At 39.1% G+C, this 22,969-nt stretch overlaps 7 protein-coding genes and 1 long non-coding RNA gene across 10 annotated transcripts in view; 4 read left to right on the top strand and 4 right to left on the bottom strand.

Annotated features, from left to right (window-relative positions):
* Nucleotides 1-19: 19 nt before the first annotated feature.
* On the top strand, nucleotides 20-2,407 carry LOC111433161 (leucine-rich repeat receptor-like serine/threonine/tyrosine-protein kinase SOBIR1). The gene has a single exon (XM_023070118.1). It carries the CDS (start codon nucleotides 263-265, stop codon nucleotides 2,174-2,176), a length of 1,914 nt encoding a protein of 637 aa, XP_022925886.1. The 5' UTR covers nucleotides 20-262; the 3' UTR covers nucleotides 2,177-2,407.
* A 274-nt stretch (nucleotides 2,408-2,681) lies between these two features.
* Nucleotides 2,682-3,841, bottom strand: LOC111433169. 2 transcript variants are annotated; one of them, XR_002708747.1, is made up of 4 exons: nucleotides 3,767-3,841; nucleotides 3,596-3,644; nucleotides 3,432-3,472; nucleotides 2,682-2,879 (listed from the first exon to the last, which is right to left on the bottom strand). It is a non-coding gene; the product is annotated as an uncharacterized LOC111433169 (long non-coding RNA). The 2 variants fall into 2 exon arrangements; XR_002708748.1 differs by lacking the exon at nucleotides 2,682-2,879 and adding an exon at nucleotides 2,890-3,334.
* Nucleotides 3,842-6,741: 2,900 nt separating this feature from the next.
* LOC111438729 (protein ABHD17B-like) lies at nucleotides 6,742-9,538 on the top strand. Its single transcript, XM_023076581.1, has 5 exons — nucleotides 6,742-7,329; nucleotides 8,179-8,215; nucleotides 8,290-8,526; nucleotides 8,618-8,665; nucleotides 8,762-9,538. Exons 1-5 carry the CDS (start codon nucleotides 7,028-7,030, stop codon nucleotides 9,251-9,253), a joined length of 1,116 nt encoding a protein of 371 aa, XP_022932349.1. The 5' UTR covers nucleotides 6,742-7,027; the 3' UTR covers nucleotides 9,254-9,538.
* Nucleotides 9,539-9,687: 149 nt separating this feature from the next.
* LOC111438717 (autophagy-related protein 16) lies at nucleotides 9,688-12,844 on the top strand. 2 transcript variants are annotated; one of them, XM_023076574.1, is made up of 5 exons: nucleotides 9,688-9,865; nucleotides 9,968-10,115; nucleotides 10,319-10,500; nucleotides 10,609-10,804; nucleotides 11,647-12,844. In XM_023076574.1, exons 2-5 carry the CDS (start codon nucleotides 9,981-9,983, stop codon nucleotides 12,667-12,669), a joined length of 1,536 nt encoding a protein of 511 aa, XP_022932342.1. In that variant the 5' UTR covers nucleotides 9,688-9,865; nucleotides 9,968-9,980; the 3' UTR covers nucleotides 12,670-12,844. The 2 variants fall into 2 exon arrangements, with proteins under 2 accessions (XP_022932342.1, XP_022932333.1); XM_023076565.1 differs by having other exon boundaries at nucleotides 9,958-10,115.
* Nucleotides 12,845-14,605: 1,761 nt separating this feature from the next.
* On the top strand, nucleotides 14,606-16,413 carry LOC111434040 (DELLA protein RGL1-like). Its single transcript, XM_023071338.1, has one exon. It carries the CDS (start codon nucleotides 14,665-14,667, stop codon nucleotides 16,411-16,413), a length of 1,749 nt encoding a protein of 582 aa, XP_022927106.1. The 5' UTR covers nucleotides 14,606-14,664.
* LOC111434048 (vinorine synthase-like) lies at nucleotides 16,299-18,110 on the bottom strand. Its single transcript, XM_023071344.1, has 2 exons — nucleotides 16,718-18,110; nucleotides 16,299-16,579 (listed from the first exon to the last, which is right to left on the bottom strand). The coding sequence occupies exons 1-2, from the start codon at nucleotides 18,000-18,002 to the stop codon at nucleotides 16,482-16,484; spliced, it is 1,383 nt and encodes a 460-aa protein (XP_022927112.1). The 5' UTR covers nucleotides 18,003-18,110; the 3' UTR covers nucleotides 16,299-16,481.
* A 253-nt stretch (nucleotides 18,111-18,363) lies between these two features.
* LOC111439839 (vinorine synthase-like) lies at nucleotides 18,364-20,003 on the bottom strand. The gene is made up of 2 exons (XM_023077323.1): nucleotides 19,266-20,003; nucleotides 18,364-19,159 (listed from the first exon to the last, which is right to left on the bottom strand). The coding sequence occupies exons 1-2, from the start codon at nucleotides 19,824-19,826 to the stop codon at nucleotides 18,419-18,421; spliced, it is 1,302 nt and encodes a 433-aa protein (XP_022933091.1). The 5' UTR covers nucleotides 19,827-20,003; the 3' UTR covers nucleotides 18,364-18,418.
* A 1,035-nt stretch (nucleotides 20,004-21,038) lies between these two features.
* The window catches only part of LOC111432189 (CBBY-like protein), a 3,690-nt gene continuing 1,759 nt past the window's right edge, over nucleotides 21,039-22,969 (bottom strand). The window contains exons 4-8 of the mRNA XM_023069039.1: nucleotides 22,606-22,672; nucleotides 22,214-22,309; nucleotides 21,901-21,947; nucleotides 21,708-21,788; nucleotides 21,039-21,437 (exon numbers count right to left, since the gene is read on the bottom strand). Coding sequence (XP_022924807.1) covers nucleotides 21,314-21,437; nucleotides 21,708-21,788; nucleotides 21,901-21,947; nucleotides 22,214-22,309; nucleotides 22,606-22,672 — 415 coding nt within the window. The 3' untranslated portion in view covers nucleotides 21,039-21,313. The remainder of the gene's footprint in view (nucleotides 21,438-21,707; nucleotides 21,789-21,900; nucleotides 21,948-22,213; nucleotides 22,310-22,605; nucleotides 22,673-22,969) is intronic.

The following is a 22,969-nucleotide window of genomic DNA, read 5'->3' as shown; positions in this document are numbered from 1 at the left end:
TTAAAAAAATACTCTCAAATCTACCCCTTGTTCCAAAGCTATAGGGTGGTCTTTGTACTTCCCCCTCTCAAAATCTTTCTAACAGCTGAAAATGGAAATCACACCAATCAACCTCGGGGATTCTGTCGTCTTTGTGGAAAGGGTCAACAATTTAACTGGGCTCCACTGTTCCTAGTGCGATCCTGGATTCCATTTAATACAGCCGCCTGTAAACAAGAAGAACACGTCTATCCCTGCAACTCTATTCACACGCCGCAGGAGAATGGCATCCCCTTCCTCCAAACTCCTTCCCTTCTTCGCCCTTCTCCCCCTCCTCCTCCAAGTCTATGCCCGACCGAGCCTTGTTCTTTCAGATCTTAGAGCCTTTAATGTCATCAAGAATGACTTGGGCATTGACGCTCAACTCACCTCCTCCCCATGCGACCTCGCCGGTGTCTTCTGCGAGCGCCGGCTCTCCAACAATGGCACTTATGTGTTGAGGATCACCAGGCTCATTTTCAAGTCCGAAGGTCTCACCGGTTCTCTTTCTCCGGCTATTGGGCGACTGACGGAGTTGAAACAGCTTACGGTTTCTGACAACCACCTCGTTGGCCACGTACCTGCACAGATTGTTGACTGCCGGAAACTGGAAATTCTCCATCTCCAAAGCAACCAGTTTTCTGGCAAAGTTCCATCTGGGTTGTCCTCGTTGATTCGCCTTCGAGACATGGATCTTTCGTCCAATAAATTCTCGGGGAGTTTGGATTTCTTGAAGCATTTCCCCAACTTGGAAAGTCTTTCTATTGCCAATAATTACTTCACGGGGAAGATCCCAGCTTCAATTCGGTCTTTTCGCAATCTTCGAGTCTTCAACTTCTCTGGAAATCGCCTTCTCGAAAGCTCAGCCCCTGTCGTGAAAGGCGTCGAGCTCTACTCGGCAACCAGTGTCCTCAAGCGTTATAAGTTAGCTGAGAATTCCACTACGAAAGGTAAGCCCAGTGCCGCGGCCACAGAGCCAACTTCGAGTGCTCAAGCTCCATCTCCCGCAGCATCCCCTCATAAGCATCGGAAAAATAAAGCAGTAAAGGTATTAGGTTGGCTACTTGGATTGCTCGCAGGAGCAATTGCTGGAACTTTGTCAGGGTTGATCTTTTCTCTACTGTTTAAAATCATCATAGCAGTTATAAAAGGTGGAACCAAGAATTCGGGCCACTCAATCTATGCTCCTAAGCTAATAAAACGAGAAGATTTGGCTTTTCTAGAGAAAGACGATGTGCTTGCATCACTCGAGATGATTGGTAAAGGAGGGTGTGGAGAAGTTTACAAGGCCGAATTACCAGAAAAAAGCGGGAGAATGTTTGCGATAAAGAAGATAGCTCAACCCCCGAAGGAAGCGGCCGAGTTAGCTGACGAGGAAAGCAAGTTTATGAACAAGAAAATGCAACAGATCAAGTCAGAGATTAGAACTGTGGGTGAAATCCGGCATCGGAATCTTCTTCCTCTTGTAGCCCATGTACTCCGTCCCGACTGCCACTACCTTGTGTATGAATTGATGAAGAATGGCAGCTTGCAAGACATGTTGAATCAGGTTTCGGCAGGAGCGAAAGAACTAGATTGGCTTACTCGCCATAAGATCGCTCTCGGAGTGGCATCTGGGCTGGAGTATCTTCACATGAACCATACCCCACGAATTATTCACAGGGATCTGAAGCCTGCAAATGTTTTGCTCGACGACAACATGGAAGCTCGAATTGCTGATTTTGGGCTGGCAAAAGTAATGCCAGATGCTCAAACTCACATGACGGCTTCCAATGTTGCAGGTACCGTAGGATACATCGCACCAGAGTATCATCAGACCTTAAAGTTCACTGATAAGTGCGATATATACGCCTTTGGGGTTCTGCTAGGGGTCTTGGTGATTGGGAAACTTCCATCTGATGAGTTTTTCCGGGACACGGATGAGATGAGTTTGGTCAAGTGGATGAGGAATGTTATGACTTCGGATAATCCTAGGAGAGCCATTGATCCGAAGCTCCTGGGAAATGGCTGGGAGGAGCAAATGCTCTTGGCTCTCAAAATTGCTTGCTTTTGCACTATGGATAATCCAAAAGAGAGGCCTAACAGTAAGGATGTCAGATGCATGCTATTACAGATCAAGCATGATGTACCTGAAACTCCCTCTTCTCGGAACATCTAAAATAATAATGCATGCAAAAGAATGTTATCTGCATTGAAATTCTACTTCCATATATTAATATATCATCTGCTTGTATCTTCCAATGCACAACCAAACAATCAATTTTGGATATAAAATAACAAAGTTTAAGAAAGTTGAGGAGTATCGTTCACCGGATACAGAGCGACAACTTACAAGACCAGGAAAAAGAGGTACTACTACTACAATTCAGATTGCAACTAAGACACTTATCAATCTCAGTAAGCCATTTCATAAAATACCACGCATAAGCTATAGAACAACTTCAATATTATATACAAAGCATCATAACGTATGAGTTTTGATTTAAGGCAGCACGAATCCTTTGGCATCCAGCAATTTGAACCCTGGATAGCAATCTAACGATCTTTTCTACAACCACAGTACCATATCTATCATTCACGTTCTGGTGGCTTTTACTTTTCTGCACTAAAAAAATCCCTGGATAGGAGTCAAGAGTACTTCAAAATTTTGAACAGAAGTTCCTATTTTCCGTCTTTCTACTTTTCTATTTCTTATTTCGCCTTTACGAAAGAAAGGCTTGTCTTTCTATCACGTACTAATGGTGATAAATTATTTGATAGCAGAAGAACATGAATCAAACGGACCCATACCATACAATTTCTCTTATTAACTGCTTGATCCACCAGGAGAAAACATTTTTAAACCGACCTTGGAGAAATACCTTACGAAAACCATTGCAGCTTAAACATTCCAGCGAGAGGAATTTCAAACTTCTTTTGTAGAGAAACTTATGCTCACGAAAACAAAGCTGCATCCTGATTTCTACTTCCATAGATTATGGTATTTGTATTGAGATCAGAATAAGACTACAAAGTTAGGAAGAAATTTGCCAACTCTCCCCAACGGCAAAGTACTTGAAACATGTGTTGAGGAAAATGGAAACGTTCATTTCATCACTCGAGAAAAGGACAAGATGAAGTATTCTAGAGCATTCCATTTATTTAGAGTTATTCTGTATTATTTTATTTTGAAGCCTATTAACTTGTGCCGCGTTTCCATCTGCATTTGTACTCCTGCCTATGTGCATATGTTTGCCAGTAGAAATATGCGTAAAATTGGTGGAATCGTGAGAACTTAAGAACTAAATTAAGCATTCTACGATTTACCTAAGCACCGCTGACATTGAAACGTAAAACTGAGAAGTATTCTCACGAGATCAAACAGTGCCAGTTAAACCGAAATTTATGAGAGAAACTATGGGAAGGGGAATCACCTCGCAGTCCATAACATCAGAACTCTCGTTTTTCTCGCACTCTGCAGAAATCCGAGCACCAAAGCGAAAATGAAGAAATGATCAGAAAGGAGAGGAAACAGAGAGAACGAAAATTTGAAAGAAAAAATAAATATAGAAAAACAGAAGGAAAGCGTGATATGAACCAAGTGATCTTCTGCTCAACTCAAGCTTGAAGAAGGCGATAATCAGATCCTGCAAATTATACTAACAGCTATAAAAAGGAAAACATATACGTAGTAGACATTTAAGAAAACAAAAGAATCATTGAATTGAACTTAAAATCAAACAATAGATACTGGAGACGAAGGCATTACAGGATCGAATGTGCTCTCCTCCATGGCGAGAGAAATTGGCGACTGGGAGTGGGACTCCGTAAGAAGCAACTATCAAATTCCTACGTGATTTGTTCTTCGATTGGCGCCAATTTTAGGTTTTATATGCATCTACTTTGGGCTTATGACTTTCAATGCCTTTCATTCGGCCTTAAAATTGGGCCCAAAACACCTCGCTCGTGAGTCAGGTCTATAGTTGAAATTGGGTCCAAAATTTCAATACTTTTTATTAAATTTTTTTTTTAAGAAAATCCTAATAAATCGGTACATATTTCTACCCATGCAATTTCTAAAAATTAAAATTTTAATATTATAATTTAGATTCTCCAACCGAATATACAAATAAGTAAGTATATATAATATAATATAATATTTTCTACTATATAATTTCTAGAAATTAGAATTTTAATATTACCGTTAGTAAAGTTAACTGATTTATTTCTTAATATAATGAATATATATTGAAAATATATTTATATTAAAGAGATTGGGATAGAAAATATAATCTCCGGCACTATTAATTTAACAAGTAAAAAATGAATAATTTAAAAATATTTATAAAAAAATTAAAGACAATATTGTAAATTCTAAATTTTGAAAGAATGGTAATAATTAAAAATAAAGGAGAAAGATTAATAAGGTTTTTATTTTTGTTAATAATATATAAGGTATAATTAATTAGAGAAAGTTAAAACAAAAAGGGTATTGTGGAGGGTCCGATTCCCGTGGAGGAAGCTGAGTGGGGCACCAAACACTAAGGCGGCCACCACACTTGGCCTTGCGTGGAGCCGCTTCCTCTCTCCCATCCCAATTAATTCTTTTTTAGCCTTAGGTTCATTGGTTCAATGCATTGACAACCTCCCAATTCACATTTATTCACATTTATTCACATTTATTCACATTTATTCACATTTATTCACATTCTCTCCCCTTTCACACCGCATTATAAAAATTAATTCAACTAACTAATTTGTTTCGTCTCTCATGTGGACCTTTTATAAATAAAATAATATTATAATTCACTCGTGTTCTTACTTCAATAGGGCAGTGAAATTAAATGATATTTAAATATATAAGGTAATAAATTATGGATCCTCTTTCATTCCAAAACTGGCCCTCCTTTTATGCATAATAAATATTCCTGGGAATTGTGTAACATTTATTTCCCCTAATTTAATTCTATTAACCCAATTTTTTAAATTAAATTAAAAACAAAACATTTTGGCTGACTTGGCAGGTGAAGTTTTTACTTTTTATTGCACGTGGAACACTCATTTCGCTCACGGTAATTTCTTTCATGCTCGCTCCACTCCACCCCACTGTCACCCAGTCATTTTCCACCCCTATCGATTGATGCCACCTCAGACAGTAACTGCCTCTTGCCACGTGGAAATTAATTTAATTCTCTTTATTTCCTTCACCAATCTAATCTCCCGTTTCACTATATAAAATCAATTTATACATTCAACACGACCCGTGTTTTGTTTTGATCCGGTCGGGTGTTTTATTTTAATTCACTATTCAAATATATACATATATATATATATATATATATATATGGAAAATAAGAGAAGAAAATGGAAAATAAATAAGTAAATAAATAAATATAGAATGGTCTATTTCTTTGCGCTTTGCGGAAAGGGGTGGGGTTCGAAATCATAGGGACACGAGTAACGAAATGGGACAGCCTGTCAAGCCGTTTTCAAGGTTTAAAAAATATATATATTTATTTATTTATTTTATTAAACCATCTCATTTAATATATCCTTCCCTTCAACATTACTCTATCTACCTATCATAAATACTCATCATATATTTTCACTATTTTCCTAATTAATTAATTATTCAAATCTCATCTAATTTCATACCATTCCTCAAAACTACACTTTTTTTTCAAATGAAAAATAAAACACTTTAAGATGAAATTCAATATTCTTACAATAAATAAATACAAGTATTACTTTTACCTTTTCTTTATTTACCGTTACTTTTTTTTTTTTTTTTGCTTTTCATCAAAGCATTCTTTTTATCTATTATTCTCCGGATTGCAAATTTTGAAAATTGAACTTGTTGGTACATTGTGTAAATTTTACATATATAAAGTAATAATTTTTTTTTATATATTATTTAACGATCATAATTATTATAGTATCTAGACATCAATTCAGTGAAAACGAATATGGTAATAAAATAATAAATAAATTTAAAATTATATAATTACTGGATATATATATATATATATAATCATTATTAATATTAATTGCTAATAATTTGAAACCAAGTTTAAATTAAAATAAATGGCCTAAAATATAAGAATCATATATTATGAAAAAAAATATATAATATTCAAATATTATAACGAAAATAATTTTTAAAAGAATCGAAACGTGTTAATTTTATTTTACGACACAACTTGAAAAGAGATGAGAATGTAAGAAATATTCAAACACTTAAGTCAATTTCAATCAATCATATTCTAAATTCCGTGTCTTATCTATTCAAAAGGGACGTTGAAAATTTGAAACACAAGGAATTTAATTTTTGACAAGGGATAGAAAACGAGACTTCAGTATTGTGAGATCACATATCGATGAACGAAACATTCTTTATAAAGGTATAAAAACCTCTTTCTAGTAGACACGTTTTAAAATTGTGAGACTGATGACGATACGTAACTGGCTAACACGAACAATATTTACTAGTGGTGGGCTTGATGGTTATAGAGAGTATCAAAATCAAACACTAAGTTATGTATAAGTGAGAACACTGACTCCTAAGGAACAAATTTTGAGATTTTGCATGGATTGAAGAGAGAAGGGAACTTTTTTTTTTTTGTAAAAATGCCAAAATTTGTCTCTAGTAAATACGTTTTAAAGGTTGGTTGTAATGACATAAATGGAAGAATGTGTGGGCAAGAAGAAGGTAAGATGGATGTTTCCATGACACTGCAGGTGACAGAAGCGGTTCCCTTGAAATAAACAAGTGAACAAGAACAATAGACCAAAGTCTTCCCTTCGCTCTGCCTCTTCTGTGCTCTGAAGCTCTCCCCGAGACAGATAATAACACATACTTTTCGGAGAAGGAAGCCAAGGAAAAGCAAATCAAAGCAAAGCAAAAAAAGAAAAGCTAAAGAAACTGCAACAATTACTACAAGAGTATGTGTAGATTTCCCCTCTCCCTCTTCTAAAATCCTTGCATCGCATCTTCCACTACCTTCTCCGATTCCCAATCTCACACAGCCTCATGGGTGGGGTTACTTCTTCCATGGCTGCCAAATTCGCCTTCTTCCCTCCCAACCCACCCTCTTACAAGCTCCTCAAAGACCAACCCACTGGCCTTCTTCTCCTGGACCCTTTTCCCCACCGCGAAAATGTCGATGTCTGGAAGCTTCCCACTCGCAAAGGCACTGAGATCGTCGCTGTTTACATCCGCTACCCTATGGCTACTTCTACGCTTCTTTATTCCCATGGAAACGCCGCCGATGTTGGCCAGATGTACGAGCTTTTCATCGAGCTTAGCATCCATTTGCGCGTTAATCTTCTCGGGTATGTTCATTTCTGTTTCGTTTCTTCTTCGTTTCGTACATTGTGGTGTTAATTCGAGTGGCCATTTTCCTGATAATCGGATAGTTCGAGGAGTTTCTTGTATTTGTGTGTTTTTTGGCAAATTAGAGGCGAATTATCCTTGCCCATTTGTTGAATCTGTGGTTTTATGGCTCTGGTAGTCGGGGATTGGGACTTTTAGGTTCTTGCTGGAAACTAGATGTTCGTTTACTTTATTGTAAGGTTATAATGTTTGGTTCCTTTCGATTGTTAGTGGGTTCGTTGCTCGAGTATTTGAAGTAGAATTAGGTTCGACTGAGCTGTTGGAATGGTGATCTATTGCAGATCTGAATTTTGGAAGATGGTTGTGTTGGTGCTAATTTGAATTCATTCTTCCTTAGCTGCTATCCATAGTACTCTTGTTCTACCACGAAAGGGCGAACACGAAACCCCGTCGTACGAAACCAAACTAAATTCAAATGTTTGAATGAACTTGTTCCCAATCTTCTTGACAAAGTGAAATGAGAAATCTAAACCATGTCCTCAGAGTTTACAGCACCATTGTGGGCGCAAGAACAGAGTCGACGAGTGTGGTAGCTGAGTCGGTTCGAATATAATCAAGCCAGCCCGAACTACTTTTTTCCTTGCCTGTTTGCTTGATTTGTTTAGGTAGATATAAAAGAACAGGCAAATGTTGTTTGCTGCATATTGGTTTGTTATATCTTTGTTCATTGGGACAATTTAGATCAATACTGTTCGTGAAAGTCCGACGCGGTTATAGGATGATGAGATGCTCGATTATTCATTCAAACTGCGAAAATTAAACCGAACTTTGTCTTGAAACTCATGCAGGTACGATTATTCGGGATACGGGCAGTCTACTGGAAAGGTAAATGCAGCAAATCATTTCTGCTTCAAATTTCAGTAGAGGTTAATCTTGTTTCATTCATATGCTTTTTGCAGCCAAGCGAACACAATACTTATGCAGATATTGAAGCTGCATATAAGTGTCTTGAGGAGAAATATGGTGCTAAGCAAGAGGAAATAATCCTTTATGGTCAATCCGTGGGAAGTGGCCCAACTTTAGACCTTGCTGTACGATTGCCCCGACTACGAGCAGTCGTTCTGCATAGTCCTATACTATCGGGATTAAGAGTCATGTATCCAGTGAAGCGCACATACTGGTTTGACATCTATAAGGTTCGATATTGTTTGTTGATAACACGAGCTACCCGTAATTGTTTTGTCTGATATTGGGGAGTCCTGATGTTTTTCCCTTGATTATCTGCAGAATATTGATAAAATACCATATGTTAAGTGCCCTGTGCTGGTAATTCATGTAAGTGTTTTGATCTTAAGATCTCATGTTACCAATCATTTCAGCGACCATTTTTCTTACTCCGACTTTGCAATCCTGTGTTGTTTTTGTTTCTAGGGAACATCCGACGACGTCGTTGATTTCTCTCACGGTAAACATCTCTGGGAGCTATGTCAAGAGAAATATGAACCCTTATGGCTCAAAGGGGGAAACCATTGTGATCTTGAACTCTTCCCTGAATACATCAGGCACCTCAAGAAATTCGTATCCACCGTTGAGAGATCGCCCTCACGAAGGAACGGTTCAAGGAAAAGCACAGACCGAATCGAGCAATCAAGAAGGAGCACAGATTGTTTCGAGGCCCCGAGAAGGAGCTCAGACAGGCGAGAGAAACCAAGGAAAAGCGTCGATAGGCTAGACAAATCAAGACCTCAAGGATACAAGTTTGACAACATTGAGAAGCTAGAGAAGCTAAAGATCTCAATTGACCAAGTAGAGAGATCAAGGAGAAGTGTGGAATACTACGAGAAACCGAGGAGAAGCATCGACCAACAGTTGGAAAGAGGTCGAAAGAGTGTGGATTGGTTGGATAGAATGCGCGCCGGGTAGAGGTTCGGGTTCAGGGTGGTTCCCTGATAGAAGAAAGGGGTGGTGGTATACAGAGAAGATTGGGAGAGAAGTGGTGCTGCTGGGGATTATTCTACCTCTAATTATTGAATTCTAAGAAACAAATGTTTATAGTTTGATTCATGGGAATTCATTAGCTTCCACCTTTGATTGTTAATACAACCAAATCATTGTTGTTAATCCCCTCATAAGTGAAGCTCTGATATCTCTTATGGACTCCTTCAATTTCTGATGTCTATTAATTCTCATCTTAATTTTAGAACAATACTTCAATTAATCATAACATTCTTGTCATTTTGATTAATTATGTATACCATTTGATTTTGCTTTTAAAAAAAGAAACTATCTTCAAATCCGGATTTAATTTGATTAATGAGATTTTATTTATTGATTAACCTAAGTATTCAACTCATTTTCACCATATAATTAGTTATCGCTCGTCTTGAGAAGATTTTTCTGGTCTCTAAAGTCAATTTTTATGTTTTGGTTAATCTGAAAACGTTTTATTGGAAGAGTTTGATTTTGAACGAAAAGGAAAGATCCCTGATTTGTTGATTTTGTTGGGCGAAAAGATAAGGAATTGCAAAAATTAGGGTGAGGATTTTGCTTTATTTGTAATTCAAATGGGGTGAGGGCGAAATGATTCTGTTTCTCATTTGCTTCGATCACTCATAATTCATAAGTAGGTTTTTGCAGAGGGCAATCGACTATGATCATGTCCCCAAACGAGATAGCAAACAATGCGATCAGGCACGCTCTCAGGGCGCTGCGCCAACGCCATCTAGTTGAAGAAGGTGCGCATGCTCCCGCTTTTCTCGCTCTCTCTCGGCCCATCATATCGCAGGTTTCCTGTTCTCTCTGAATTTCATTTTGATTTCAATTTCCCTGCATTTTAATTTCGTCATCTTTAATCAAAATTTACCTAATTACGACCTCTCGTTGTTGCGCACTTTGTAAAACTTCTTCCCCTTGCTCTGATTACTTCCGATCATTTGATTCTATGAACATCCCCTTGTGTTTGGGTATGCCCGTTTATGTTGCTTCCAGAGTTCGGAATGGAAAGAGAAAGCAGAGAAGCTGGAGTTGGAGCTTCAGCAATGTTACAAGGCTCAATCGCGATTGTCTGAGCAACTTGTGGTGGAAGTGGCTGAGGGTCGAGCTTCTAAATCTTCGATTGAGGAGAAAGATGCGACGATTGATAATCTGCAGCAGGAGTTAACTCGAGCCAGGTTTTCCCCTTTTCACTCATAACTCTGGGCAGGTTCTTGGGTATTGGTTTGAAGAATTCAGTTCAGTGTGTTTTTGTATGAATGTTTGAAACTGCCTACGTGCTTCAGGGATGAATGCTCCCAGCTAAAGGCAGACTTAGAGATGAAAATTAAAGCCATGGAACTGGCTATATCTGAGAGCCAAGAACTTAAAGCACAGCTTGAAGCAATGACGATTAAAGCTAAGAATACAGAGGCTGAAAATAATATGTTGATTGACCGGTGGATGCTGCAAAAGATGAAGGATGCAGAACGCCTCAATGAGGTTCTTTATGTTTTTGTTTTCTGTTTCCAATTCCGATGGGTTGAAAATTAGAATTTAGTCATTGTTCAAATGAATGCTAGGAGCTCTAGAAGTGGTAAGAAGTCTTAATTTGAACTTTGAATCATAATCATGCTCCACGAGTAGATTTCGTTCACATGCTTCAACACGTAATGATGTTGTCGATTTGTCTTGCTTATCTTTTTTAGTTTGTTTGCCTGGATGTTTATAATAATGTTCATGGTCTGAATTGTAAGTGTTTCAGATAGAATAATCTAAAGCATTAAATGGAAAAAGTCCATTTGATATGCTTCATGCTAGAATGCCTCAGATGTTTTTGAGCGACTGCCGAGTTTGAACATGCTTTTGAGTTTGTCTTCGTTGATATTAACAATGCATTACTTTCACAATGTGTAGATGTTTATACTTCTATCCATTTCTGTCCGTTGCTTGCTTGACTTGGACTATTGAACTAATTAACAATCTCAGATCTTGAATAAAGATGCATATGAATTCATGTGTAGACCTATCCTTTCAGTTGTTGAGTTTGGGCAAGTTAATATGTATGCACAAAGCGGAAACTTGTTATCGTTAGTTCTTCAATTTAGGGACAATGTCTGCCAATGAATTCTTGTTTTCCAAAATGAAATAAATTCTCCCTCCTACTCAGATTTTGAGTATGATCGGGCCCTGCTGTGGTAGAACCTGATGAACCGGGCATACTACTTCCCAACCTTCTAGGAACCTTGATTATTTAAGCTATTTTCTTTTTCTTATCAAAGTGATTGATATCATTCCATCCAAGAATCCAAACGTGAATGTAAGTTTCTTTTGTTCTTTATCAGGCAAATGCACTCTATGAAGATATGATTGACCGACTCAAGGCTAGTGGTTTAGAGAAACTTGCTCAGCAACAGGTCGATGGTGTGGTCCGTCAGAGCGAAGAGGGTGCTGAATACTTCGTAGAATCCACCGTACCCTCTGTATGCAAGCATAGTATCCGTGCGCATGAAGGGGGCTGTGGTACTATTTTGTTTGAAAACAATTCAGGAAAGTTGATCAGTGGGGGGCAGGACCGAACCGTCAAAGTGTGGGATACAAATACTGGATCACTAAGTTCCACTTTACATGGGTGCCTTGGTTCTGTTCTTGATCTTGCAGTTACCCATGATAATAGATCTGTGATTGCAGCAAGCAGTTCAAACAACTTATATGCATGGGACGTTGGTTCTGGAAGGGTGCGCCATACGCTTACCGGTCACTCCGACAAAGTATGTGCTGTAGATGTAAGCAAAATCTCGAGCCGACATGTTGTGAGTGCTGCTTATGATCGCACCATCAAAATCTGGGATTTACAGAAGGGTTACTGCACTAAGACCCTCATTTTCCCCAGCAATTGCAATGCAGTTCGGTTCAGCATGGATGGACAGACCATTTGTTCTGGGCATATGGATGGAAATCTTCGGTTGTGGGATATCCAAACAGGAAAATTGCTCAGCGAAGTTGCTGGACACTCCCTTGCTGTTACATCTCTTTCTTTGTCACGTAATGGCAATACGATATTGACTAGCGGGAGAGATAACTTGCATAATTTATTCGATATTCGGTCTTTGGAAGTCTGCGGGACATTACGGGCATCTGGGAATAGAGTAGCTTCCAATTGGAGCCGTTCTTGCATCAGCCCAGATGACAACCATGTTGCTGCTGGTTCCGCTGATGGATCTGTCCATGTCTGGTCAATATCAAAGCATGATATTGTGAGCACTCTGAAAGAGCACACTGCCTCGGTTCTGTGTTGTTCATGGAGTGGGCTTGGGAAACCCCTTGCGTCTGCGGACAGAAATGGAATTATATTTACATGGAACTGAAATAGCATCTACTTGTTTCCCACTTGATGTACAGAAAATAGAGTTGAGTGCGATGAAAGTTATTTGTTTATCATCTTATTATTCATCTCATCCCGATTCTGCTCCAAACATAATGATTTCGATTCATTATTGAAACTGAATGGCTAATTCTATGTTATTCCATTTTGTTGGTTCAGTTCATGAGTTTGTTAGTGTTCTTGATATCTGCTGCCTCCTCATTATTAAGCAGACTCTGGTGGCCGGGCAAGACTTACTATTGATTTGATATGATCATGGCTAACAATGTATTGTTCTGTTGCAGGACAAGTTGAGACACTCAGAAGTTGGGAACAATCAATCTCATTCTTGTGGTGCATAAGGTTTGCAATCTTTCCATTATCATCTCATCTGATCAGATCAGATCAGAGTGTCTCGATAGCTTTACTACTCGATTGATTTTCAACTCCAGCCTAGCCTTGTTTTTCCAAAACTTACGTGTATTAGGTGAAGATAGTTGTACCTTGAATGATTATCAACTAGATTGAAGAAATCTTTACAATGGGTTGTCGTGGTAGACCTATGCTCGATGTTGGCCTTTGAGTAGACACTTGACTGGTTCCAAAGCATCAATAAATACAATTAAATTACACTTCCAAAGCATTTAGGAAGTTAATTGGTTTGATTCTTATTAGGTTAGTGATAAAATAGGCATTCTTGTTGGAGCCGGCCCTTGGAATCCTTAATTTCTTCACTTACTCCTACCCTTCCATTTGCCTTTCTCCCATTACTTTCTTATCCTCGTTTCAAATGGTATCTACCACCACCTCTGTATAAACAACATTTTGTATTTAAATATTTCTTCTTCAATATTTAAACCTAATTCCTTCTTTCAATTTGTTTTTGATTCACACTACAAATCAACCCGACCCGAGTCATTTTACGATGTTTTATCTTTCTAAATCATCGCATCTTCAAGATTACTCTCACTTATATCTGATTTCAATTTGTTCATGTACTTCTCATTTATTCAAAATGTCAAACTAGTTGAGTGTATTGCATTAATTTGTTTCGTATTAAAGTTTTATAGGGATATAAAAGAAAGAAATGAAGGAATAAATCGTCCCAATTTTATTGATGCTTATTCTGCTGACATGTTTCAATTAATTACTTTTTTCAAACAAGAATAGGCATCACCATAGTTAATTGTACTTTGACATCTTGTTTAAAATAATATAAAAACTGTCTTTTTTAGTATATTTTTTTAATCGCGCAATTGCAAATGTCGTAGACGCCTTTAATTGAATATGACTTTTGAATAACGACTACCTAAACAATGTTTATTCAAATAATACTCCAACAAGTTAGTTGAATTAATTTTTTTTTTAATTATTAACTCAGAAAATTTAGTTGATTATTATTTCAAATTATTTAACTTTTTCTTAATAACTAAAATTACATAAAATTTAAATATTAAATATTTTTAATTTTCGTAACAATCTTAATAATGAGTGTGTATTGAATTGAGTTGGGATGTGAAGCTTGAACTAAACTGAATTTTCAATTTTAAAAAATTTAAATAAAATCAATAAAAAAAAATAACTCAACCTAACTTTACCAGCTATGCTAATATAGATGCTCGTCCAGCTAATATTTTATAAGTCGAGACTATTGGGAGAAAATATACTCGATTGTAATGAAAATAAGTAAAAGAAAAATTACAAAATATATTTTATTTCCCATAGAGAACAGAAGTTTGAACCATAAGAAAAAGAAATGATGTTAAAAAAACTAGAAAATTAAATGAAATAACACGAAGAACACTTTTTTCCAGGACTAGGAAGGAGATTACATGGGCCTTAGAGAATTAAATAATTACATAAAATAGACTCACCAAGCAAGCAGAAAAAGACGTATTCTTGTCGGAGTTACTGTATTAACCAACCAACCAACCAACCAACCGTTATGGTTCCCAAACACTTGGAGCTTCTTAGTTAACCTTGTCTCAAAAATTCCTCAATGCTCCCAATTTCTTATGTTAATTCTCTCCATCTCTATCACACAATTCGGCCCTCTGGTAGAAACAAAAACAAAAGAAAGAAAGGGAACCTAGTAAATTCCGCTCAACAATGCTATAACAATCGCCCTCACCCTGTGTTTTACAATTTCCTTTCAGTTCCATCAGGAAACGACACACACTCCCCCTCCATGGCTTCTGACGCTGACGGCGGCAGCTTCCTTTCCACGGACTTCAGAAAGGAAGCGGAGGAAGTGGTGGATCACAGCGGCACCGCCCATGAACTCTGCCTCCCTCACCGCCGCCATTGTCTTTCCTTGATGGATGACACTGCTGCAAGCAGATGGGTCATTTCCTTCTCTGACGAATTCAGGCATCACAAAAAATTCAAACTTGAACCTGACTCGATCGCAATTGATGATGGTGGTGGAAGCAGTGCCCACGGTAGCACTAGCCTCAGCCTCAGCCGCAGCAGCAGCTCTGATAGCTTGAGCACTGGCTTCCGTGCCCACATCTGGACTTACAATCAGCGTTATGTGGCGGCGGAGGCCGTGGAGGAAGCCGCCGCCGCCATCATTAATGCAGAGGAGAGCGCGGCCGAGGAGGATGCTAGTGCTGATGGGATGAGGCTTTTACATCTTCTTGTTGCATGTGCTGAGGCTGTGGCTTGCCGAGATAGGTCTCATGCTTCGATTCTTCTATCAGAGCTTCGAGCCAATGCTTTGGTTCTCGGCTCTTCCTTCCAGCGAGTGGCTTCTTGTTTTGTCCAAGGCCTCGCCGACCGCCTCGCCTTGGTTCAGCCACTTGGGTATGTTGGGTTTGGGCTGCCCATGATGAGCAGAGCAGACCATTCCTCTGAGAGGAAGAAAAAGGAGGAGGCCTTAAATCTGGTCTATGAGATATACCCACATATCCAGTTTGGGCATTTTGTGGCCAATTCTTCAATATTGGAAGTCTTTGAGGGAGAGAATTCTGTGCATGTGCTGGATTTGGGGATGGCGTTTGGATTGCCATATGGCCATCAATGGCGCAGCCTCATCGAGAGCCTCGCCGAGTGTCCGAACCGGCAGCTGCTGCGTGTCACAGGCATTGGCCTCTCTGTAAACAGATACAGATTGATGGGGGAGAAGCTGAAGTCCCACGCAGAAGAGTTTGGAGTTCAAGTGGAGGTGTTAGCAGTAGAGGGAAACTTAGAAAATCTCCGCCCCCAAGACATAAAGCTTCACGATGGTGAAGCTCTGGTAATCACCAGCATTTTTCAGATGCATGGTGTGGTTAAAGAAAGTAGAGGAGCTCTAACCTCAGTTCTTCGCATGATCTATGACCTTTCCCCCAAGGCTCTGGTTCTAGTGGAGCAAGATTCAAATCACAATGGACCCTTTTTTCTTGGGAGATTCATGGAAGCTCTGCACTACTATTCTGCTATATTTGATTCATTGGACGCCATGTTGCCCAAATATGACACAAGAAGAGCTAAGATTGAGCAATTCTATTTTGCTGAGGAGATAAAGAACATAGTGAGCTGCGAGGGAATGGCAAGGGTTGAGAGACATGAGAGAGTTGATCAATGGCGGAGGAGGATGAGCAGGGCAGGGTTCCAAGCCGCACCCATTAAAGTAATGGCACAGGGCAAGCAGTGGATCGGGAAGTTTAAGGCTAGTGAAAGCTACACAGTTGTGGAAGAAAAGGGGTGTTTGGTTCTTGGTTGGAAGTCTAAGCCCATTGTTGCAGCCTCCTGCTGGAAATGCTAAAATAAACAAAAACTCCGCTTGTTGGTTGGTTGTCTTGTTCATTGCATTGGTCAGCACCCATGTGTGTTTCATAAATAACAAAATTCGGGACCGAATTTGATGAAAACATGGAGCTCTTTTTTTTGTTTGTTTGTCCATTTCTTAGTGTTGAATGCTTGACATTGTTCTGTTCATCGAACAGAGACAGGAATAAAAGAAGGTGTTCGTTGTTTGTAATGCAAAAATGGATTGGGATTTGGATTTCATTTCAAGAACAGAAAATAAAGACAGAAAGAAAAGTACACAAATAACACGAAGACCTAACCTGAGCAAAAGGAAAGAAGCTCTTCGTCCTTTTCGAAGATGGTCATGTCTTCTTCCTTCAAGTTCACCCAAGCTTCAACGCCATCACCATCAGAAGCATCCATTAAAACTACTACGTTTCGGAAAGGCCGGCTTGGACTGCAAACCCATGTGGGCTTCCCCCATCCAAAATCAGCTTCATAAATGGGAAATCTACACATACTTGTGAAGCTCCAGAGATGGATCTCTCCGGTGGAGCGTTGTTTGTCCAATTGCTTCATCAGATTCAACAACTTTTCAGGATCTTCTAGGTTTTTCACAAAACCAGAGTCGATTTCTTGTATGGCGGTTCTTACTTTGGCCACCAGAAGAGGTAGATCTTCATTCATCGCCACAGGTGTTGTTGCCACTGTAAACCAGGATACATTGCCAAACGAATTTTCCGGCAACGGCGGGTCCCTCCTTGCTCGCAAGTTCACCGGATATAGCGCTCCAAACAGCTTTGCCTTCACTGGACTCCTTCGAGCCAAAGCCATTAAGCGTAGCCAAATGAAGGCTGAAACAGCCACCACACGCGATGGAGGATTCACGACGGAGCCACCACCAGCACCGGTAGCGAGTTCTTTCAAGGCAGCTATGTGAGATTTGGTAAACACGAGTCTCTTACTTGAGATCTTCTCTTTTGAAGGCTGGATTTCTCGCTTGAAACCTGGAATTTTTCTAGGTGGGAAGAGTTTCACAGCATCAAAATTATGCTCCAAAACAGACTCGTTACCTCCTCTGGCGTAGGCGGCCCACGCTTTTACAAAAGCCGCGACGGAAGCCCCGTCAGCGAGCTTGTGCGAAAGACAAACAGCCACCGCTACTCCGCCGCAGATGAAGCTACTGAACTGAACAACGAGCAGAAACTCGCTTCCATTTCTCGATTCTGCACTTGGCATCAATCGGCGCAAAACGCCAATTTCAGGATTGTCCAAGAGATCCGAAATCTGGCAATCGACTTTCGCTTCCAAAAATTGCACTCCAACGTCGTTGCAATGGACATAGAATCTCTCCGCCATGGTTCCCGCCAAGTGTTTGAAGCTAGTCAGAGTTCGAGCGAGAGAAGCCCTAATCTGGCGAACTTTAAGAGATCGATCGGCAAGATTTTGGGGATTAGAAGGGCGATAGAAGAAAATGGCAGGCGTTAAGGTGGGAGCCGCCATTTGATCGATCAATGAAAGTTCCCGGTAAGTTAGGGATGGAGGCGTTGGAGAAGAGGGCTTGATTACGTCGTTCGAAACGATCTCGACGCTGATATTTTCCATGAATGCAAATGCAGAATCACAACTGAAACCTTTTCTTCTCTGCTGAAGCGAGAAGGAGGTTGAAGATGATGAGGAATATAGATCTTTTTATTTTTTTTATTTTATTAAATTATATGAATTTCAAATCTCTGCATCTAACCAATATAGAATAGAAAATGTATGGTTAGATCTAACATTTGTACGTAAAGTTATTAATTATTATTTGGGGCACTACCATTATAAGCTTTTGCTAATGGACGATAATTAAAATTTTAAACTAAAAAAATTTATTATTTTTTCATATGGTAACGATGATACCTTTCTATTTAAAATCATACAAATTGAAATATAAAAATTAAATATTATCTTAATCATCCTTCCAATCAATTATTGCCACGTTAATATGTATGTGTATATATATATATATATATATAACTTCAGCAATATGTAAAGGAAAGTAACTCGGAATCTCGTTGGAATAACTCCATATCTTCTTCCTTGAGCGTTACCCAAGCCTCAATCCCGTCGCCGTCTCTGGTTGTCATCAGAACCACCACATTCTTATACGGCCGGCTCGGACTGCAAACCCACGACGGCTTCCCCCACCCGAAGTCCGCTTCATACACCGGAAACCTACACCAGCTCGTGAAGTTGCAGAACTCCACCTCTCCGCCCGCCGCGTGTCCGTGTTTCCCCATCTTGCTCCACATATGCGACGGCACGCCGGCATGCTGTAACTTCCTCACTAGGTCGCTGTCGATCTCTTCTATTGCGTTTCTTATCTGGTTCACTAAGTATTGATGTCGCTTTTCGATTTCAGTCTCTGCGACGGCGATGGCGAACCACCAGAGGTTGCCCGAGGAGCTCGGCGGTAATGGCGGATCCATCTTGCCGCGTATGTTCACGGCGTGGACTGCGGCGAAGACTTTTTCTTGTTCTGAATGTGGATTTATCTCCATGAATCGCTTCCATAAGAATGCTGAAACGGCTTCCACTCTCGTTGGCGGCTTCTCCAGAGATCCAGCGGCGGCCTCGTGCCGGAGTGCGGCTATGTTTGCTTTGTCGAACACGAATCTTTTCGTCACGATCTTGTCGTTTTGAACAACTTTGCTTCTCTTCAATCCTGGAATTTCCTTCGGCGGAAAGTACTTTGCACTGTCAAATAAGGGTTCCGAAACCTGCATTTCAAAAATTGAAAAAGAAATGTTGAGATTCTGTCGATTTCTGAGAATCGATGAAATTAGGGCTTTGAAATCTTATTTGGTGGAGAGATAATTTAGAAACCTGATCGCTATCTCCTCGATTGATGGCCGCCCACTCTCTGACGAATACGGTGGCGGAGAATCCATCGACCAGCTTATGAGTGATACACAGAGCAATCGCCACTCCGCCGCAGTCAAACAAATTCAATCGGACGGCGAGAATTACATCTCTTCCGATCTCCGGTTCGACCGAATTGGCGTAAGGCTCAAACGGCAGCAACCGATGAAGGACTTTGAAATCAGGATTTTCCACCACTTCCGATAACTCGCAACCGACTCGTGCTTCAGAATACTCAACGCCTCTGTCGTTGCAATCAACGGAATATCCAGCACTTGACAAAGTTCCGGCGAAAGGATAGAAGAGAGTCAAAATCTCCGATAAAGACTTCTTCAACTGACGACTTCCAGAAAACCAATCGGCCCCGGGATTTTCAACGGCGGCATAGAAGAAGATGATCGGAGTATAATTGGACGGCGAAATCTGGTCGAGCAGCGAAAGCTTGAGGTTTCTGCGCGACGGCGGAGTTGGAGAAGACGGCGAGATTATTTCGTCGGCGATCACCTGAATAAATTCGATCGCCATCCCCTCTGAATACAGAAGCTTTGGACAGATTATGGGTGTTCTTATACGGCAAAATGAGTAATTATTTACAATTTTATTTAAAGCTACGGAAAGTTGAAGCTGATTATATAAACTAAAATGTTAATGAATTAGTCAACGCTTGACCTTTGACTGAAGAATTGTGAATTATGATGCGACATTACCTTATGGAAATTATATTATGAGTGCCCCATATATTAAACTGTTTTAATGTAATAATATAATGTTTGAAAAAATAAATAAATACATAAAATAAACAATAACTACTTCTCGCCCATAGGTTTCAGAATATATTATTAATTCTTTAGAATTTAATATATAAATGCTGCTAATTTTGAATTGAATTATGACCCAGTCCCTCCATAATTTTTAATTTTGGAAATAACGAGATTAAAAAATATAGTTCTGACAAACCATGTCAGCTCAAGAAATACAAGGAAGAAACGACAAGTCGGCACATAAACAATAACAAATAAACAAAATGTTGTGACAAAAACAAATCAATCATTTTTAATTCTTATTATTTTAGCTTTTAAAAAAATTGTAGCATCTTGATGCCCTGGACAGTATTTAAAAGTTATTCACGGGATTCTGCTGTGATTATATTTGTAATATTTCGACTTGCTAGTCAATATGGATATATTGGCTGGTTCATCCTTATATTAGACCTTGTTGTCAATCTTACGTCCTAGAGATGAAGAGTTTGAGTGTGGAGGTATATTTTTTTGGCCCCATTGCAATGGAAACCTTAACTTGTCCTAAGTTATCCTAAGTTAGCTTAAATTCAATCATATAATGGCCAGGAATAGTAAGTTAGACCAAGTAAGTAAGACTTCAGTCATACCTTTTGACTTTTGGACTTACTCGTTTAGCTGCATCGCAAGGCAACCTGCCTTTTTAAGAGTAGGGAGTGAGTGTCTTCCATCAATTTCCATCAAGTTTCCTATAAATGACGGCTTAACTTAAGTATCTAAAAGCTCAATATAACTTCTTCTGGCTATTAATATGGACCTTTTGGCTTGTTTGGTGCATTTAGGAGTAGCTCAACCCTCTAAAAGTGTCTCAAAGTTGACCCTTTGTGTTGAAATGGGTTAGAATTTTTTTGGATTGGTGGCCTAGGGGTATACAAACCGATATTTTTCAGGTTGGGTTGAGAAGAAATGTAGATTACAAGTGATGTTTGAAGCAATTATGTGAGGATTGAAGATCATACGAACTGTATGTATAACGAGGATAGAAAGCAGAAGTGCAGAAACATGATGAGCACGAGAATTCGAATGTAATGAAATCACTTCTGTCCTGATTAACGAGGGGAAAACAAGGATATATCAACAAATTGGCATACATAAGATTAAATACGAAGACCTGAGCCAAGAAGCAACGATTAGCATCTCTCCACAAACACTCAGAGCGCAGCTTTCAGTCTTCAGCGAGTGAAAAATATGAACTTCTACGGTGCTTCCATGGTCTTAGCTAACATACTGCTTCTCAAGAAGGCTTCCACAGAATGCCAAATCAAAACGCTCTTCTGGGGGATCTCCAATGCAGTCAAACACTGCATCTGCATTTACAAAGTCTTCCTCGGCCGTGTACCTGAAACACGGATTAACGCGAACATCATATCACGGAGAAGAAAAGAAGGTAGATTCGTATGTGTTTTAGAACCATAACTACAGATAGGAGCAGACAGTAAACAATGGAAGGAGGACAACTAGTTATGATCCTGCCAAAGAAATGAACAGAATGCAATTCATAACCAAAACAAGCACAGAACTTCAACTGAGAATCTTCACAATAAACTAAGGCATGATCTAGTATGAAGAATATGTCCCAATAAACTAAGGCCATAGACGAGAAACTCACCCACTCTTTGTCACTATGCACTTCATTCCAGCCGATTTGGCAGCTGCAAGGCCAATGGCACTATCCTCCACCACAACACAACTACACAAAATAGAAACTGCATAAATGAGACTACTCTTGTCAAAAGAAGATACTTTTCAAGTGGTCCTATCAAATTTTCATGCATGCCAGCCAACGGAACATGCTGTCATACCTAGAAGGATCGACACCCAGGGTGTTGGCTGCTAAAATATAGATAGCCTGCAAGGAAGAAAGCATTGTAGTGGTTACAGAGCACTAACTTCTTTTGAAGTTAAAATTTAACTAGTCAAAAAATTTGAGTAAACCTGAAGTAGATGGATGCCTAACATAATTCCAGGAGTGACCATGTGGAATAGTAAAGAAAAAAGTAGTTCTCCGTTGCAATAATGAATGATAAAGTAAAAACTTCACGTACGAGACTAAAATAAAGTAGAACTTAGATATGTTCCTAGCAATCAACACTTGAGAGGGATAAAAAATCTTACTGGGTCAGGCTTCTTTCGAGGCACTACGTCTCCCGCAAATATCTTGATCTGCTCAGCTCGTTGAGGTCCCAGTAAAAATGATACTATTGCAGAGACCTACAATTGAATGGATGAAGTTCAGCTGTCACAATCATAAACAGATGCAAGAAACAATATTTCAATTAATCTAGTTACAAACACCAGAGTTTTCTTGCAGTGTGTACAATCAATATAAAGCATCGTTCTAGAGGAAAAAGAAAGTTTCTACAACAATAGTAAGAATAAATATCTGTAAAGCTATATCAGATCAAATGTCTTTCTCCAAAACATATATAGTGCAGGGAACATTTAAAGATGATCTTCCGAAAATTACAAACACAGACAACTATATTATAGAACCTGGCAATGCATACCGCCTTCTCATTAGAAGTGCTACAAACAGCTACTTTCACTCCGTTTCCTAATGCCTGATCAATTAACCTGCATAAGGCAGACATCTCCAAATAAGGCAGACATAATAAGACTATGTCAATGAGAACATCTCCAAATAAATACAATTATTTGGCCCCTGTTTGATAACCATTTGGTTTTTGGTTTTTGGTTTCAAAGATTGTGCTTGTTTACTCCCCATTTCTTGATAGTAGTTTTCATCTTTATATGAAAAAATTTGAATTCTCAGCCAAATTCCAAAGTCCAAAATCAAAATTTTAAAAACTATATTCTTTTACTTTCCAAAATTTGGCTTCGATAACAAAAAAAAAAAAAAAAAAAAAAAAA

Source organism: Cucurbita moschata, unplaced genomic scaffold, assembly GCF_002738365.1.
Source record: "Cucurbita moschata cultivar Rifu unplaced genomic scaffold, Cmos_1.0 Cmo_Scf00003, whole genome shotgun sequence".
NCBI classification, from domain to species: domain Eukaryota; kingdom Viridiplantae; phylum Streptophyta; class Magnoliopsida; order Cucurbitales; family Cucurbitaceae; genus Cucurbita; species Cucurbita moschata.
This window is presented reverse-complemented; position numbering and strand designations above follow the sequence as displayed.

What these genes read in the sequence shown, in the direction of transcription:
- LOC111433161 (XM_023070118.1), top strand. Translation starts at nt 263, where the DNA reads ATGGCATCCCCTTCCTCCAAACTCCTTCCCTTCTTCGCCCTTCTCCCC.
- LOC111438729 (XM_023076581.1), top strand. Translation starts at nt 7,028, where the DNA reads ATGGGTGGGGTTACTTCTTCCATGGCTGCCAAATTCGCCTTCTTCCCT. An exon ending in ACGGGCAGTCTACTGGAAAG is followed by an intron (nt 8,216 to 8,289) that starts GTAAATGCAGCA and finishes TGCTTTTTGCAG; the next exon opens with CCAAGCGAACACAATACTTA. An exon ending in GCCCTGTGCTGGTAATTCAT is followed by an intron (nt 8,666 to 8,761) that starts GTAAGTGTTTTG and finishes TTTTGTTTCTAG; the next exon opens with GGAACATCCGACGACGTCGT.
- LOC111438717 (XM_023076574.1), top strand. Translation starts at nt 9,981, where the DNA reads ATGATCATGTCCCCAAACGAGATAGCAAACAATGCGATCAGGCACGCT. An exon ending in CTCGGCCCATCATATCGCAG is followed by an intron (nt 10,116 to 10,318) that starts GTTTCCTGTTCT and finishes TGTTGCTTCCAG; the next exon opens with AGTTCGGAATGGAAAGAGAA. An exon ending in CAGGAGTTAACTCGAGCCAG is followed by an intron (nt 10,501 to 10,608) that starts GTTTTCCCCTTT and finishes TACGTGCTTCAG; the next exon opens with GGATGAATGCTCCCAGCTAA.
- LOC111434040 (XM_023071338.1), top strand. Translation starts at nt 14,665, where the DNA reads ATGCTCCCAATTTCTTATGTTAATTCTCTCCATCTCTATCACACAATT.
- LOC111434048 (XM_023071344.1), bottom strand. Translation starts at nt 18,002, where the DNA reads ATGGAAAATATCAGCGTCGAGATCGTTTCGAACGACGTAATCAAGCCC. An exon ending in GCTTCTTTCCTTTTGCTCAG is followed by an intron (nt 16,580 to 16,717) that starts GTTAGGTCTTCG and finishes TTCGATGAACAG; the next exon opens with AACAATGTCAAGCATTCAAC.
- LOC111439839 (XM_023077323.1), bottom strand. Translation starts at nt 19,826, where the DNA reads ATGGCGATCGAATTTATTCAGGTGATCGCCGACGAAATAATCTCGCCG. An exon ending in ATCGAGGAGATAGCGATCAG is followed by an intron (nt 19,160 to 19,265) that starts GTTTCTAAATTA and finishes TTTGAAATGCAG; the next exon opens with GTTTCGGAACCCTTATTTGA.